At 42.9% G+C, this 18,522-nt stretch overlaps 1 protein-coding gene across 1 annotated transcript; it reads left to right on the forward strand.

Moving 5' to 3' along the window:
- Positions 1-679: 679 nt before the first annotated feature.
- On the forward strand, positions 680-16,590 carry CFC1 (cripto, FRL-1, cryptic family 1). The gene is made up of 5 exons (XM_045475125.1): positions 680-707; positions 3,624-3,997; positions 4,676-4,809; positions 5,075-5,184; positions 16,257-16,590. The coding sequence occupies exons 1-5, from the start codon at positions 680-682 to the stop codon at positions 16,376-16,378; spliced, it is 768 nt and encodes a 255-aa protein (XP_045331081.1). The 3' UTR covers positions 16,379-16,590.
- Positions 16,591-18,522: the final 1,932 nt, after the last annotated feature.

The raw sequence follows: 18,522 nt of genomic DNA on the forward strand, positions 1-18,522 counted from the left end.
AGAATGGATGACAATAAAATAAAGCATTCTGTGTAATTCAGTGAGTATAGTATGCCTGGTCTACATTAAACACAATAATTTTAAAGCAACTTGAATCAAACAAGATTTTAGATCAGATAAACCTGGGTTCAAGACTCCACACAGCTGTTAGTCATACATCCCCAAGCCAGTTTCTTAACTTCTTAGATCTCAATTTCTTCACTGAAAAATGAGTGTAAATATAATAATCCATTTATTCTTTTATTCATATAAATGACACCAGATTGTGTGATACCATACATGAGGCACTGAGCTAAAAGTCAGGAATGCAACAAGAAAGAAGCACTCCCATCACTGGGAACACATAGTCACATAAAACACAGACAGCAGAATCACAGTGCTGGCTGAATACTGGAGTCCCCTTAGCAGGTTAAAAAAAAAAAAAATCCCAATGCTGGGCTCTGCTCAGGGCTTGAGGTGTGGCTTAAGTACGGATTCAGAGTTTCCCCAGAGACCCCAATGAGCAGCACACATGGACAACTACTGCTTTAGAGTCACTCTCAGAGAATTCCTTCACACCTAATTTGTTACAGAACATTTCCCTAAGAGATTGTTTGATATACTGTGGACACAGAGGTGGGGTAGTCTCTAATCTTGGGATCGGGTGCCCCAATTCCCACACACTTTATATCAGCTCAAAATGAGTCACAAGTACCAGTGGAGGTCTGGTGAGTGGGTTGGCTCTAATCTTATCTATTTATAACTGATAACAAGAAAAAACCTTCCCCAGAGCTGGGAATCTGCTGCCCCCTCACTAGGCTTACAGCTGCTCCCAGACAGCCCCTTCCAGCTGGCCAGCTGGGCCTTGTTAACTAAGCAAACCTGGGCTCCTCTGCCATGAAATGCAAAACTCTTTTTTATAATGCCTGTAAGTAAATGAGATCAAGTGACAGGATACTGAAAAATAGGTATCAGCAGCTTTCTCACTGCTAGGCCATCAGCCCTTTCCCTCCCTGGAGCTGACTTTAGGTCTTAAGCAAACAGCTAGTGGGACATTCCATCCATATTTCTAGACTCTCAATCCTGTCTTGCTGTCAAGACATTTCCTTTCCTTTCCCTGCATTTTCCTTTTATAAAGTTTATATCTTCAAAACGTTATTTGAATAGAAAATATCATGATGTCTGAGATTTGCTTTAAAAAAATTCCAGAAAAAAATATATGTTTGGGAGAAATAATAAGATTGGCAAAAATTGATACTTAATCGATAAACCCCAGTTTATTGAATCCTTATTATCCTGGCTTTTGTGTATGTTGAAAAATGTCCACAATACAGGGGTACCTGGGTGGCTCAGTTGGTTAAGCTTGGTTTTGGCTCAGGTCATGACCTCACGGTTCATGAGTTTGAACCCCAAGTCGGGATCTGCGCTGACAGCGCAGAGCCTGCTTGGGATTCTCTCTCTCCCTCTCTCTCTCTGACCTTCCCTCTGCTCTCTCTCTCTCTCTCTCTCTCAAAATAAATAAACTTAAAAAAAAAGAATCAGATTGTAAATTTAAAAATAATGTCCACAATACAAAATTCAACGGAAGAAACTGGGGGGGGATTAGATTTTAGATATTATTCTTAGATCTTTAATGTTATCAGAAAGGCTTGGATTCGATATCCTGCAAAGTGAACAGTTTTAAATCTTCTTATTCAAAGAAATATAATCCTTTAGCTTATACATGGTTTTACTTTAGCACAACCCATTTGCTCAAATAAAAGTTTCTCCTGATTTGAAGTCATAAAACATACTTACTTTCTCCAGCATGGAGCCTGATGCAGGGCTCCAACCCACGAACCGAGAGATCATGACCTGAGCCGAAACCAAGAGTTAGATGCTCAACCTACTGAGCCATCCAGGTGCCCCTTTTATATATAACTAAATTATGCACTTCACAAGTAATAACCATTAAATTTAAAAGTGTATTTGTCATGACTCCAGTTACAGATGTTTCCATGAAAGTGTGAGGTATCATTTTCCATATGGTTTGCCTAGCCAGGTCTGCTGGTCTTGACCTGGTCTTGGCAGCTCACAGACCCAGTCCCTGGGAGGCCCCATGGCAGCCAGGCTCACCAATTCCCTATTGGTTTATGTAACAGCCTCTTTAATAAACCTCATATTAAATGTTTAAAAAATTAAATAAGTATCAAAGACTATTTCATCCTCAGAGGAAGCATGCTATTTTTAGAAAGCAGTTTTTATATTAAAATCACAGAACAATTTGCCCCAGAGTTGCAAGGTATCCTCCTCAGTGCTGATAAAAGGGCCTCTGGTCCTTATTTTGGCAATCACTCCCTTCTTGGATTCAGAGCTTAATGGGGGGGGGGGGTCACCTCTATACTCAGTAGTCTTCACATACTGAGCACACTGTAGGCCCCTTCTTATAAAATCTGTACATTTCATATTTTTCAAAGATCTAAGTGCCACAACGGACTTAGATTCTAAGCTTCTTGTTGCCTCTCCCTTTACATGGGGGATAATAATAACGCTACCCCAGGGGCATGCTGTATCATATTCACCACCATGCTGGGCACAGAGAAATGAATCAGTCTGTTAAAGTATTGATACATCCTCAGAAAATAGGGGTTGAAATGTCTCTCTTTATATTCATGTTTCTCAGTCAAGACTTTTGGGACCCACACTTGCTGGTTATGTCCCACACAATGGATCCCTTCTCTAGCTGGGCTCTCACCACCAGTACAAGGAGTATGCAATATAAAATTTCCATTTTCCTGTGAAAAGGTTTTGTTCATGTTGGATTTTAATTTTTGTTTGTTTGTTTCTTTTGTTGTTGTTGTTTTGGTGAGGGAAAGGCTTGTTGCCTTAGCCACAAATGTTTTACATCAGGGGTGGACCACTCCTGCCGCTGTCAACACTGTTAACACTACTGGGGAGAGAATTAGTCCAAGTGTCCGGCCCCCACCCCCCACCCCCCACCCCACCAGATCTCATTGAGGGAACAGTCCTGGAGGCTCTGCATGGGCCCTGCCTGTCACAGCAGGTCATTGCCTAATGGGCCTCCACAGCAGAACCCAGAGATCTCACTGTTGTTTCTCATGGCCTAGGCAGAGGATAGGAAATACCCATATCTTCTTTACTTATCCACCTTTATGTCCTAGTGCAGTTGTTACAAGAGCTGGAGTAAAGACACCTTCAAGTACAAAACCCAGTCATATTCGACCTCCTTGGAAGTTGGTCTTCACTGTATGGATGAGAGGAGACTCTCACAGCAGACGTGTCAGTGGGAAAATGGTCCGGAGCCACCCTGTTAGGTAAGGACACAGATCATCCAGATCTGAGAGCCAAGAGGGGCATTTAAAAGCCTCCAGAATAAACTGCAATGCATGCACATTTGTTCCTTCTCATTAAGGGACATGTACACTTCTTTAGTCTCAAAATCTTTCTAAGTCATGACAACATTAATTAAAATCTACAAGTTATAAAATATGGCATAATATTTATTACACATTAAATATTGTATAGACTTATGTTTATATATGATTGCATTACATTTTGAACATATGTAAATTTCTACTTATACTTTTAATATTTTAAACTTCAATAATTTCCTTTAAATATTCTAGGCTTCTGTTTTTTACCAGTTTGGCATTACAGATCATCCACTTGGGAAACAACAGTAAGAAGCATTTTATTTATAGTCTCTTACTTTTTATTGCCTATTTGTTTCTTAATCATTATCAGTCTCATATTTTCGGTGTTTTTAAAAGGTTATCAAAGAGAGAAACATAAAGGTAACAGAGAAGAAATCAACAATGCTACAGTCCAAAAGCTCCTGCAGAAAACACTCAACTGGACCCTGAATAATTTTGGGGAGGTGAATGCAAGCGCCAATGGCTGGAAGCCCCAGAATTCACGTCCCTACTTCCCGGATCTCCAACAGCGTAAGTTGCAAGTCGCGAAGGCGCCCACATTACCTTTGTGGTCATCTCAGTCGGTGGTCTGCAGATTTAGGATCTGAGAAAAACCTGGAATAAATTTAGCATAAAATGAAAAATCCAACAAAGCACATTTTATCATCTTCAAATGATGATACACTATAAAGTGAAAACTATTTCCTAGTGAGGTGTTCTTTTGCTCTGAAAAGTTTTACTATTTCATTGATAAAACTTTCCATCTGCTCAGGTCCAGAGAACTGCGATTTAAATATATTCAAAACAACCTCCCAACCCAAGATAATAGGGGACCCTTGCTTGGCTTATTGCAGACTGTCAGCCTCCAGACCCCACATCCCGGGGCGTGGAGGCTGGGGGCGGGGGTAGGCGGTCTTTCTGGCGGGAGGGCTGGAGGTGAGAGGGTTTTCTACAGTCCTCTCTCGGTGGGTGGTCCCCTCCCGGGAGGCCTGTCTTTAATCACTGTCCAGGCAGGTCACAGCCTGACTTTAACATGTGAAAGGAATGAAGAGAGAGAATCCTACTTGCTGGGGGCAGGGATTCTCGTCGTGTCCTCGGACTGGTTCCTGATCCTCCGGTACCCCTGGCAGTTTGCTTTTAATCCTTAACTTAACAAGTAGGGTTTGCCTGAGCAAACACACTTAGCAGGGAGTTAAATTTTATTGCCTTTCCGGGGTGATCTCGCGAAGCCCTCTTCGGGCTTGTCTAACGCGGAAAGCCGAGCGGCAGGCGGAGGCTGACAGCCAGGCGACTCTCCCACAGGTGAGCCCCAGCTGCTGCGCTGCTGCAGTAACGGCGGCACCTGCGTGCTGGGCAGCTTCTGCGTGTGCCCCGCCCACTTCACCGGCCGTTACTGCGAGCACGACCAGAGGCACAGGTGAGCGCGTCACCGAGCGGGCTGCTAGGTCGGTGGGGCGGGGATAATGGGGCGGGGGCCCTGGAGCGGGCACTGGGGCAACCCGCGGGGCTGCGCGTGGCGGAGGGGAGCGGACTCTGGGGGCTTGCAGGTGGAGTGTGGGGGAGGGGAGCGGGGAGTGGATGGGAGCGGCCGCTGGGCCTGTGCGGGGTGGGGCGTGGATGGGCGTGGGAGAAGGGAGCGCATGCGCGTAGGCAAGGCTAACTCCACCTTGCGGCCTCCCTAGCGAATGCGGCTCGGTGAAGCATGGAGCCTGGACCTTCCTCGGCTGCCGCCTTTGCAGGTGTGTTTTCGCAGCCCTGCACTGCCTCCCCCGCCAGACACCCGGCAGCTGCGGTAAGAGTACCCGCCTCCTATTAGCACAGTCCACACACGCAGGTGGTTGCTCCTTTGTACCTATCCGCAGAGATCTAGCTGTGCCAGGCGACACAGAAATGAGCAAAAATTCATCACTTAGGAAAGTCACATTCGTCGTGAATCACATATAATCATTCTGTGATTATCAGCATATCATTATTATTATTTAAATTTTTATTCCTAAATTTACTATGTCCCGATTGCTGGGTTTAAAAGTGATTTCCAGTGTTCTTCAAGTATCCTTTCAGTGAGCCTACTTTGGGGAGCACACAAGCTGGTAAACCGAGCCAAGCCTGGCAGACAGATTACCGGACTGATTTACCGGACTAAATCTCCAGTGACTTCCTTAAACCACACCAACACCATCTTCTCCAGTGTGAAATGAGGAGGGCATTGGAGCAGGACAGGAACAGGGATGAATGGCTACACGCCACCCTTTAGGGCCTACCAGGTAGTACTCCCAGGGAAAGAAGGTGTTCAGGCTTGCCACACATATTAAAAGCCAGTATGGTGTGGAGAACACATGGGGTGAACGCTCATTTGTGAGGATTCTGAGCAGGGAGCAAACTTCGTGCAAATGTTTCACTTTTTAAAAAAAAAAAATTTTTTTTTCAACGTTTATTTATTTTTGGGACAGAGAGAGACAGAGCATGAACGGGGGAGGGGCAGAGAGAGAGGGAGACACAGAATCGGAAACAGGCTCCAGGCTCTGAGCCATCAGCCCAGAGCTCGACGCGGGGCTCGAACTCCCGGACCGCGAGATCGGGACCTGGCTGAAGTCGGATGGTTAACCGACTGCGCCACCCAGGCGCCCCACAAGTGTTTCACTTTTAAAACGCAGTACGAAACATGAAATTTCCTGGGTCAGAAAACAGATGTAACACTCTGCTATGACCTCAACGGGCACAGTTAAAGAAGGTACAGCATTTCAATCCCACATCCTGCACTCTCTCCCCTCTTCAGCATGCTCTGACCGGACTTCACTGAGGAGCAGTTAATGAAGGCACAGCCCTCAGCCCTCTTCAGTCAATCCTGGTGGCCTTGGCTGTGAGAAGTCAAAACTCCTAAGTCCCCTTTTATGCTCCTCCTTTGTCCTTCTTCTTGTCCTTCTTTGTCCTTGCTCCTGGGCAAATCCCACAGTTGAAGGGCACACTTAATGATATCACAGCCCTTCAACCCCAGTTCCCACCCCTTTGTCCACTGTCAGGACTGCAGTGGAGGAGCAGCAGTAAGTGAGGATAAGAACCCTCCAAACCAAGTTCTTGCCCCTGCCTTCTTGGTGGGGCCAGTAGTGGAGGAGCACACTGAATGAATGCTCAGCTTTCAACCCACATTCCTATACCTTTCTCCCTCTTCTGCAGCCTTGGGTAGGATTACCTGTCAAAGATGCTTAGTGAAGGTACAACCCATCAACCCCACTTCCTGCCCTGCCCTTCTCATCCAGCTGTGCATGGTGTGGGTGGTGCCAGTAGGGAGACTGTGATTATAGTACAGTATTGGAAAACGTTGTATCTTTCCCTCCCTCTGTCATGCCCACCACATTTCCCAAAGCACCCCCTCTCCTACTGGGCTGTTTGCTGACCTGTGATTCACTAGCTGTTCCTTCTGTGCTCCAGAGAAAGGACACACAAATTAGGGAACAGATACCGATATTGCAGGTGGAACCTGTGTAGTCCTACAAGTGAAGTCATTTCCCACGTGCCACTGGCACTCCCAGCAGTAATGTGGGGAAGGGATTAGCTGTGATCATTTCCCAGTCTCCTATGCAAAGCCAGCTTGGTTTCAGAAGCAGCAGGGCAAAGACTAGGTCCCAGGCTCTCTGCTTACTATTTTGTATCTTTGGAAACATCCAAGGCTGGGAATGCTGTCTGCCAAGGACAGTGAAAATGGCTCCAAAATGTGGTTTCTGCTCATGAATGTTGAATGAAATAGTCATGTTTCAGAGTGAATTGTCAGGTGCAGAAAGCACAGCAACACTTTTGGACTCTTTGGCCTGTTGATTCTTCTTCATAGCAGATGACTGTGGTGGCTGTGCTGACAGTGGTTATGATAGGAGGGATGATGATGATGGCTGTTTTTGTTAGCTCTTGGTATATTTCAGGCACTTCGTACACTTTATCCCATCCGATTCTCTTAAGCCCACGAAATAGGTATTATTATACTTTTTTATATTTGAGGAAACTGAGACTTAGAGGAATTAACTCCTACAGCAAATAAACAGGGTCTGATATTTATTTCTTAAGAGATAATCATGAGAGGCTAGTTGGTATAAAAATATATATACATATAAAATAAAATATATATAAATATATAAAATATGTGGTATATAAATATATACAATATAATATGGTATATGTATATATACATATATAATATATAATATATAATATGGTATATATAATATAGTATGGTATATAAATATATATAAATATAAAGTAAGATATATTTTACAATGATTATTTAAAAATATTGTAAAGAAACATACCATAGCATATTGATATAATAATTAACATTATTCTGTGAATAATAACTAATATGAATCTATGACTAAAATTGCTACCATTTATGGAGTACGTAAGGACATCCCTGAAATTTGTCATATACTTTTTTTAAAATTGAGATATAATTCGCATATAACATTACATTAGTTTCAGGTGTACAAGATGATGATTGAAAATTTGTGTATATTGTGAAATGTTCACCACACTAAGTCTAGTTAATATCCATCACCCTCCATGGTTAAAATTTTTTCTTGTGATGAGAACTTTTAAGATCTACTCTTTTAACAACTTTCAAATGTACAATATGGTTTTATTAACTATAGTCACCATGCTGTACATTGCAATCCCATTGGTTATTTGTTTTCCAAATGGAAATTTGTACCTTCTGACCTTTGATCTTCACCCATTTGCCCACCTACCAACCCTCGCCTTTGGCACCCACCAAACTGTTCTTGTAGCTATGTTCCATTTTTTTTTTTTTTAAAGATTCTACATATAAGTGAGAGCATATGGTATTTGTCTTTCTCAGTTTGATTAATTTAGCATAATGTCCTCAAGGTCCATCTATGTTGTGACACATGGCAAGATTTCCTTCTTTTATGTGGCTGAAAAATATTCCACTGTTGTGTGTTTGTGTTTTATATATAAATATACATATTTTACCCACATTTATATCATATTTATATTATATTTATGCATATTTATATCATATATTTATCCATTCACCCATCAATATACACTTAGGTTGCTTCCATATTTTGGCTTCCATATTATTACAAATAATATGCAATGAATATGGAGGTGCATATATATTTTTAAGTTAGTATGATTGTTTCCTTTGGATAAAGACCCAGAAGTGGAATTGCTGGATCATATGACATTTCTTTTTTTAATTTTTTTAATTTTTTTTTTTTTCAACGTTTATTCATTTTTGGGACAGAGAGACAGAGCATGAACGGGGGAGGGGCAGAGAGAGAGGGAGACACAGAATCGGAAACAGGCTCCAGGCTCTGGGCCATCAGCCCAGAGCCCGACGCGGGGCTCGAACTCACGGACCGCGAGATCGTGTCCTGGCTGAAGTCAGACGCCTAACCGACTGCGCCACCCAGGCGCCCCTTAATTTTTTTATTTTATTTTTTATTTTTTTTATTTTTTTTAAATCTTTTTTTTTTTTTTCAACGTTTATTTATTTTTGGGACAGAGAGAGACAGAGCATGAACGGGGGAGGGGCAGAGAGAGAGGGAGACACAGAATCGGAAACAGGCTCCAGGCTCTGAGCCATCAGCCCAGAGCCTGACGCGGGGCTCGAACTCACGGACCGCGAGATCGTGACCTGGCTGAAGTCGGACGCTTAACCGACTGCGCCACCCAGGCGCCCCTATTTTTTATTTTTTAAATTTACATCCAAGTTAGTTACCATATAGTGCAACAATTATTTCAGGGGTAGATTCCTTAATGCCCCTTACCCATTTAGCCCATCCCCCCTCCCACAACCCCTCCAGTAACCCTCAGTTTGTTCTCCATATTTATGAGTCTCTTGTGTTTTGTCCCCCTCTCTGTTTTTATATTATTTTTGTTTCCCTTCCCTTACGTTCATCTGTTTTGTCTCTTAAAGTCCTCATATGAGCGAAGGCATATGATTTTTATCTTTCTCTGACTGACTAATTTCACTTAGCATAATACCCTCCGGTTCCATCCACGTAGTTGCAAATGGCAAGATTTCATTCTTTTTGATTGCTGAGTAATACTCCATTGTATATATATACCACATCTTCTTTATCCATTCATCCATCGATGGACATTTGAGCTCTTTCCATACTTTAGCTATTGTTGATAGTGCTGCTAGAAACATGGGGGTGCATGTGCCCCTTTGAAACAGCACACCTGTATCCCGTGGATAAATGCCTAGTAGTGCAATTGCTGGGTCATAGGGTAGTTCTATTTTTAGTTTTTTGAGGAACTTCCATACTGTTTTCCAGAGTGGCTGCACCAGCTTGCATTCCCATCTTTTTTTAATTTTTTGAACAACCTCCATACTGGTTTCCATAGTGGCCACACCAATTTACATTCCCACCAACAGTGCACAAGCGTTCAGGATGTGAATCCTAACTATTGTGCCATTTCTATACTCATCCTATAAGAATAATTATCAATATAAACTAAAGAAATATTTTTGATAGTATTATTTAGAATATTGAAAATATGACCATATTCTAAATTTAACAGCAGAGTAATAGGTAAGTAAATCCTGTAATGGGATGTTATGAGGATTGTGAAAAACATATGGAAGACAGAATAAAAATTATGTTTATAATATAATGAGGTGAAAGGATACATCTCGATGCAGGAATCACAAACAGAAAATAACACACTATAAAATCATGGCCTTGTGGCACCTGCAGGCTACCTGAAAGCCAAAGGGTCTCTAAGGGGCCTTCTTGCTCAATCCTGTCTGGGTCCAAGAATGACAGGCTGTCTTAATCCCAAATATAATGCCTTTCCAAGGGCATTCTGATTCAGAAGAACTCTATTTGTTTCTCAGTTTTTATATAAAATGAGGATAACCTGCCCTCTACCCTCACATACATGTTGAAGGATAAATTTTATGCAAAATAATCTTGTTTGTGGTGTGAGCTAAAATAATGCTTTGTGAATAATAATTCTAAATAAATATTGAATGGATGACCTTTGACCAATTAGTTCCAAATACAGCTCGAAAGAAGAAACACCATAAAAGCCATTACCTATTATTATATTGCAATTAAAAGAAACCATTTGTAGGGTTCTATCAATTGCAGGGTTCTATCAATCTATCAAAATGATAGGGTTCTATCAATTACCTACATTGCAGGTAACTATCATTATTTCTACTATTTTCTCCATTTACATCTGTTAATTTTGCATTTAAAGAGACAGTGTGGCATAATAGAAAAAGCGTGGGAACATACCTCCAAAATACTTTTTCAAATCCCAAAAAAATACTTTTTATAATGTTTATGATCTTTATGAAAGGTTGAATAACTTGTTTGTATTTCAGTCTCTGCAACTGCAGAATTAGAGCTGAATATTTACCCCATTGATGAGATGTAAAGGCACTAAACCTGTTACATGTTATGCACAGAGTAAATTATTTTATTATCACTACCATCAACAGTATTCAAGTCAATATGAGGTTTAAAAAATTATTTCATAATCTAGCATTTATATGCAAGTTTACCAAAATGTGTCTTTTAGGGGGCGCCTGGGTGGCTCAGTCGGTTAAGTGTCCGACTTCAGCTCAGGTCATGATCTTGCGGTTTGTGAGTTCAAGCCCCACGTCGGGCTCTGTGCTGACAGCTCAGAGCCTGGAGCCTCTTCAAATTCTGTGTCTTTCTCTCTCTCTCTCTCTGCCCCTCCCCTGCTCACACTGTCTCTGTCTCTCAAAAATAAACATTAAAAAAATTTTTTTTAAAAGAAATGTGTCTTTTAGGTTGTGAACAATATCCACTAATCGAGGAGCATTAAGTTAATTAGGGTTAAAAAGAAAAAGACAGGGGTGCCTGGGTGGCTCAGTTGGTTGAGCGTCCGACTTCAGCTCAGGTCATGATCTCGCGGTCCGTGAGTTTGAACCCCACATTGGGCTCTGTGCTGACGGTTCGGAGCCTGGAGCCTGCTTCAGATTCTGTGACTCTCTATGCCCCTCCCACATCATGCTTGCGCTCTCTCTCTCGCTCTCTCTCGTTCTGTCAAAAATAAATAAACATTAGGAAAAAAAAAAAAAAGACAACATTCCAACTACCAGGACCTTTGCTTTGTGTTGAGCCAGCCCAAGATCTCATATACCAACAGGGTGGTTCTTCCCACACATAGTCCCAAAGAATTAAGTATTTCGTTAGCCTCAGGAACCAGTTTAATATTCTAAGATTTAGTCTTAAGTACTGATACAATGAAATAGCAAACTCAAGTGCCTTCAGAAGTAAACAGGTAATGTGAATGTCAGATTGGGGTCAGGTCAAGCCTTACCTCACACTTCACACCCAATTTTAAAAATACATTTCTGGCACCAGCCAATCAACCCACACAAGCAAACAAACATCTTTGGGCCACAACCAGCCTATATAGGCCCATAGGAGAGATGGCCCTCCAGCATCCTGGCCCTGGCCAGCTCCAAGTGTGCTGTATGGCAGAGAGAGAGAGAGAGAGAGAGACCAACCCTTAGTCCTGCCCTCCAGGAACCACCCTCCCATGATAGGTGCCATTCCAATAGGTGAGCTTCTCTGGGTGTCATGGCAGGAGACAAAGCCATCTGGCTCCCAGAGATATCTGCAAATTGGAAACTTTTGGGAATGTTGGTTCTGGACCTCACACTGAAATCTGATGTTATACTCATCCAGGGTGGTCTCCAAACTTTTTAATTTCCCACTCCATTCCAGTAAAAATGCCTGAGATTGTTCCCCATTCAGTGGCGGTAACACAGTTGCCATGCTAGCATGTACAAACTTGATTTTACTTATATCTTCCTCTTTATACATATGTACAGGACTAATACACATGATAAAAATCTTTGCCATGAGGGGCATCTGGGTGGCTCAGTCGGTGAAGCATCCAACTTCAGCTTGGGTCATGATCTCACAGTTTGTGAGTTCGAGCCCCACGTTGGGCTCTGTGCTAACAGCTGAGAGCCTGGAGCCTACTTCAAATTCTGTGTCTCCCTCTCTCTCTGCCCCTCTCCCACTTACACTCTGCCTCTCTCTCTCTCTTTCTCTCTCAAAAATAAATAAACATAAAAAATTTTTTAAAAATCTTTGCTATGTCTGACCAAGTCTAAAAAAGGCCTTTTGATAAGTATATAATAAAAATCCCAGATTATAGTGAGTCATCTATTGGTAACAGAGTTTTCTTTTTTGTATGATGTGAATAATGGTGGGCCATAGAACCATTAATTTGGTAGATTCTAATAAATACAGTAAATATTACTAAGCTTAGTTTTAAATTTTCCTATAAATGTACAGTAGAAGTTCTAATATTTTCTGTCTAAGCTCTGTGGGTGACCTTGGGCTTCCTGAGAGGGACACCACATGGTGTTCACAGTCCCAGTTTGGGGACCCCTGCCTGCAGGGCTGCCTTGGTCTAACCAAATTCACAAAGCTGACTAAAACAGCCTTTGAGTTTATGTATAAGCAATGATTGCCAATGGGCCTGAATCCTTTCCTATGGGAAGCCTGTTTCTTTCTACCAGGGGAGAGTGAACATTGAAGGTCAGTATGGGCTGACTCTTTTCTCACCTAAATACCTTCGTACACTGTGAGCACCTGTCTTAGCATCAGCTTTTCTGGAGACTTCTCTGGGCCCAGATGTTAGGTTTTCTATTTTGTGGGGTTTTGGTACTCTGAAACAACCTTCTCCCAAGGTGGGGTGGTATGGAGAAGTGGTACCCAGGCCTAGAGTGGGCCTGACCTCAGTCCTATCCTTAATCTAGCCTCCTAGATGGTCCCACCAAAGCCCACCTGTGAACATGTGCCGAGTGGGTCCCTGTTGCAGTTGCTTATCACTGCTTTTTAATTTCCAGTGTTTCATGCTCACCATAGGTTCTCACATTCAAAGGGCAGGAGCAGGCAGGCCTGTCTGGGGTGGGCTCAGGGGGAGGGGGGAAAACACCAGGTTGTGCTGGAGTCCAGCTCCAGCAGGTCCAGGGGTTTCTGAAGGATGAACGGTGTCGGCAAAAAAGTGAAAATAAAACAAAACTAAAACAAAAATGAATATAAAAAACTAAAATAAAAATGGACAGAGACAACAGCAGCGTGTTGAACTGGCCCATTTATTGTAGCAAACGTGGCATTATATATGCTAGTGATTTCCTTGTAGCATACGTCATCTGTGTTTTTCTAACATTACCTAATTTTGAAAATGTTCCTATGTATAAACGACCTTTAAGAAATAACATGGTGATTTTCCCCTAACTTTCCCGCATACCCTTTGATTATAGATTTACTTCTTACATTATTCCATTATGCATCTGCGTTTATCTATAATCTACAAAGCATTTGCTTTGCTGTTCTCGTGAAAGGCCCTCCATTTCTCAACACCTCAAGTGGAACAGTTACAGGGACATGACCTCCTAACCACATGAGGCCAGAAGAACAATGTGTTTGCCTTGGTCCGAGGTGCCAGAAAGGGGCTGAAAAGGCCTTAGAAACCCATGCCTCATACATTCTCAGAGAGACAATGCACCTAGGAACCAATGAACCATTCTAGCTTAACTGACTAGGTTCAGTCATCATCTGGAATGCCTCCGGGGGGCCAGGTGGGCCTAGGGGTTGAAGTCACCTGTGCCCAGAGATACACTCCTTAGTTGCCGGAGTGGGGCTTTCAAATCCATATGTCTCTTCTTTACAGGCCCTCTTTGCTGGCAAAGGTATGAGGCTATCCTTCCTGTAAGTAGAGGAGTCTCCATAGGGGATGGCAAGGGCTAAATGTAAGGCCACACCATTTCTTGTGGAACCTTATTTTCTTCCCTAATGGTTCTTTTCCCAGGGGGCCTGCCAAGGGCAATTCCCCAACAGACAATACCCCAGGTAGTTTTAAAGCTAAATTACCTAAAAGCAGGAGTACAAGAAGCTTCACCGTCGGTGGGCCGCCTTGCAGTCACCAATCCGTCCACAGCCCGGGCTTTGCCACTCAGGCTGGGATAGCTCAGCTTCCAGCAGGGTTGGCCTCTGCTGAGCAGTCCTGGGGAGAAGTTTCCTATATTTGGGCCCTTCCTCATCTGCATGCTTACCTGCCCAGCCTTCCCCACATGTAGCTCCAGGTTTGCTTGTGAGAGTGTTCTAGTAGAGACACTGCCCCCTGCCCATGGGGCTTGTGGTTTTCACATAGTAATCACTCAGTAAGGACTTTAGCCAAGACTTCTGCTGGGCCCCACTACCCCAGGACTCCCACCCAGCACCTTTGGGATGGGGTCCAGCCATACAGGCAGCCAGAATCATAGACCCTTAGGGCTCAAAGGGAGACCTACTGTGGAGGAACCCCCTTGTGACAACAGGGAAGGTGAGCACCTTGGGGTGTGGCACTAGCCTCCAAAATGCTGTGAAACTATTTATTTTTGTCACTTACTCTGTGGAAATACCAGCCATTGCTTTAGGAATTGGTGCTTTCCTCCTGTTTAATAAGCAGTCCCTAGTCAAGGAAATGGGTTATTGCAGGATTTTTTACCTCAATACCCGGGGTTTGTTGTCTTGCTGCTTTGAAGAATGAAGAGGTGGACACAATAAAATGAAAAACACACAAAAGTTTATTAGAGTATAAGTTTAGGAAGTAAGCATGGTATGAAAACTGTCTTTGCAGAGAGGGGGCATTTAAAAGGGAATGTCCATGACTATAGGCAAGGGTCTTTGTTTTAGAAGGTTCTGGTAGCCCCCCCCCCCCCCGCTTCCCCCTTGCTCCTTCTCAGATCCCTACCCTTATTGGCTTGATAACTCTAGGTGCTGGGTTGTCTATTCCTGATTGGCTTGACTCCATCATGTGAGGAGTCAGGGTATGGTCATAATGCCCCTCATATAACATAAGTTTTATGGTTTACTTATTTTAGTTATGTATTTTGATTGTCAAATTCCTGAAGGGGAGTAGGTGGTTTCTGTTACATTCCTTTTTTTTTTTTAACAGCTATCTTTTTTTTTCAATGTTTATTCATTTTTGAAAGAGAGAGAGAGAGAGAGAGAGAGAGAGCATGAATGGGGGAAGGCCACAGAGAGAGGGAGACATAGAATCCCAAGCAGGCTCCAGGCTCTGAGTTGTCAGCCCAGAGCCCAACGTGGCCTTGAATCCATGAACTGTGAGATCATGACCTAATCCAAAGTCGGACGCTCAACCGACTGAGCCACCCAAGTGTCTGTTATATTCTTAAGAGGAACCTTACTCCCGAGGGTCAGTCCTACTCCTCTGGTCAGTCCCTCTCAGCGTTGTTCCAAAATATGTGTTTTTCTCCATCCAAGGACCTCAGGTCCTAACTTTTCTTTCCCTCTCTGCCTATTTTGCCCTATCTTTCCCTATCATAGTGTTAGGACTAAGTTGGGGAAAAGTTGGACCTTCTTTGAAACACATGGATGCAAGCTGTTTTATGTTACTGCATTTCAAATCAGATCTATTTGCTCCTGATTGTTAAATGATTTGGTGTGGAATTCTCTGACAGATCACCTGTGGTCAGCTCACATGCTACATAAGAAGGGCTAAACCCTAAAACCAATAAATTCTCCTTCAGCTCTCTAAGTTCCACAAAAATCCCATTGTTTCTGGCTGCAAGGAAAGGAATATAAAAGCTAGAGGAAGGCACATCTTCTTCCTTGAGCTGTGACCCCCACAGTGGAGGCTTCCTTTTGCTGCCAAGGGAGCTCACTGTCGCATGGGGTGGGGCTTCACAGCCATCTATTCTCGGAGCCTCACCAGAGCAGTCTAGTGAGGAGGCCCCAGCAGAGCAGGGCTTCTAACAGAGCAGGTACAGACCTCTCTGCTTCAGTCTCTTAAAGCCGGCCTGTGACAGTGTGTCTTACATACTCGGGATTTTTTTTTTTTCAGACCTGGAAGACTTTCTTGCTGCACGGTCTAATGGAGAAAGAACACAACACATGCTGAGTGTTCTCTTCCTCCTTCCCTGCTTGCTCGTACAAAGCATCCTTAGTGAAGCGGGAGACTCCTGACTGGATCTTAGAGGACCTAACTCGCAGTTCCACACCGGAAGAACCTTGGTGTTCCCAGCACAAGCTTGAGCAAGCATGGTTCTCTGTGGGAAAGCCAAGGCTGTGCATCCACATCGTTTTCTGTGTTGTAGGTAATAGATTTGTTTCATTTCCTAGAACTGAAGCATTAGGTGAATATTTTTATTGTTTAATAAATATTTTCATGAAACAGATTTTCTCCTCTAAGCCTTATTTCAAGGTCTGCAACCTAGAGCAACCATGAGTAAACACTTGTGCTGGGGCCTATTCAAGCCTAAATTACCTCTGATGATTTAAGAATAAACCGAGCGTGCGGCCCCTCCCAGATAACAAGTTCCCTTTGAGTACCCCTTCATCTCCCACACACATAGATACACCATGGATGTGGCAGCACTTCATGTCATGCATTTGTTTACTGTCAGTGTCCCCCACTACTCTTATAAATCTTTGGGAGGCAGGGACAGCACCACATGTGCTGTGGGTCTGGCAAAGAGCTGCTGCCTTAAAAAATGCTTCATTGATAAAGAAGCAAGAAGGGGGAGAAAGGGTATGAAGGAGGGAGACAAGACTTGAGGCTGACAGCCACTTTTTTCTCATCTCCTTTTCTGCAGCTTCCCCTACTAAACCAGCTCCTTTGTGACACCTTTTTCAGGGCCTTTGACACTTCTTCAGATTATCACCATCTCCTTAAAAGGGGAAGATTCTCCATAGCAGAATCCATTCTAAAGACAAGGCAGAGAGATTTCAGCAAAAAGAGGTCAGAGCCTCAGGCTCTAGGCTAGCCCTCCTCTCTTGGAGTCTAGTGATCTGATAGCCAACCAAGCAAGCACAGCTTACCTGCAGCAGGCCAGCCACTAAATCTTGTTACAGACTCAAACTTGTCCACGAACATGATGTGCCTTGCTTGTAGTTCCTAAAGCTGCCTTGCTCTGTTGAACCTAGGAACAGTTTATATGTAGTGATTGGGGAAGGAGGTGAATACATGAAAGGAGAGTGATAGGTTTCTTGAAATCTTGGGTGGGGGAGCCTTGAAACAACCTGAAGGTATGCATTCATGATGGGGGGCATCAGATAATTTCAAGACAGATGTTATCATCTGGTCTCTATTAAGTTTCTATATCAATGTGTAAACAAGGAATAGAGAGTGAAAAAGGCAGAGTTAATGGGGCTGAAAGGAGGATAAAATATAGGAACATAAAAAGCAACATGAAGTTAGGTTAATAATATAAATCCTACCACTGTAGTACTGTTTGTGCTTTCAAAACAGGTCCAGCCACCAAGCATCCAGCCTCAATCTGAATCCCAATCTGAAATCAAGTATGTATAAAGGATTTGTGAAAAATAAAGGGACTGAAGGACCCATCTTCCTATCAATCACACAGTACTTGGGAATTAGGCGTTTCTAAGCTGGATCTGTCAAGTACATTAGCTCTCAGATAATCACAACTCTGGACAGTTACCACAACTAGAAATCAGAGGAGTGAAAACAAGAAGAATATTACAAATTATTCAAGTAAATGATAAGAATAAAATGGGATCAAGAAATGGACTCTGGAATAGATAATACAGCCTGAATTAATATATTAATTGATCAAGATATTGATATTTTTATAAGGCTTATAGAACTTCATTTAAAGAATTCATAGCTGAGTTCAATAGAAAGGCCTTCCCATTGCTCATGTGATGTAAAGCTGCATGTACTGGAGTACTTTTATAGACAGAAAAGGGCCCTGCGAGACAGTTGCCACAATGCTCAACTGTCAAAATGCTGCATTGGAGGGTAGTTTTGACTCTATTTAGACAGTAGAACACTCTACCTATAGGTGAATAGAGAGCTTTTGGTGTGAGCACTAAAATGGGAAGTGATGCTGAATTAAATAGGCTACTACTTTAGTGTTACACATAGCATACACACACTACACACTCACATGTAACAATTCAACAAAATCTTTTGAGGCCCACTATAAGCTGGGCCCATTGGCACAGTCCTTCAAGCAGGAAATAGGAGAGAGAAGTGAAACAATGCAAAGATTGTCAGTGACTACAGAAGTACATCAGAATGGGTCAGGGGCACACTGGAGACACCAGATGAGAGGGGCATGTCCAGAAGATCCACTTTGAAAGCA

This window comes from Leopardus geoffroyi, chromosome C1 (assembly GCF_018350155.1).
Source record: "Leopardus geoffroyi isolate Oge1 chromosome C1, O.geoffroyi_Oge1_pat1.0, whole genome shotgun sequence".
Taxonomy (NCBI): Eukaryota; Metazoa; Chordata; class Mammalia; order Carnivora; family Felidae; genus Leopardus; species Leopardus geoffroyi.

Excerpts from the sequence above, each read along its gene's own strand:
- CFC1 (XM_045475125.1), top strand. The coding sequence starts at position 680 with ATGAGTCACAAGTACCAGTGGAGGTCTG. Across the intron at positions 3,998-4,675 it reads TGGTCTGCAGATTTAGGATC|CCAGGCGACTCTCCCACAGG; the intron begins TGAGAAAAACCT and ends GGAGGCTGACAG. Across the intron at positions 5,185-16,256 it reads CCAGACACCCGGCAGCTGCG|ACCTGGAAGACTTTCTTGCT; the intron begins GTAAGAGTACCC and ends TTTTTTTTTCAG.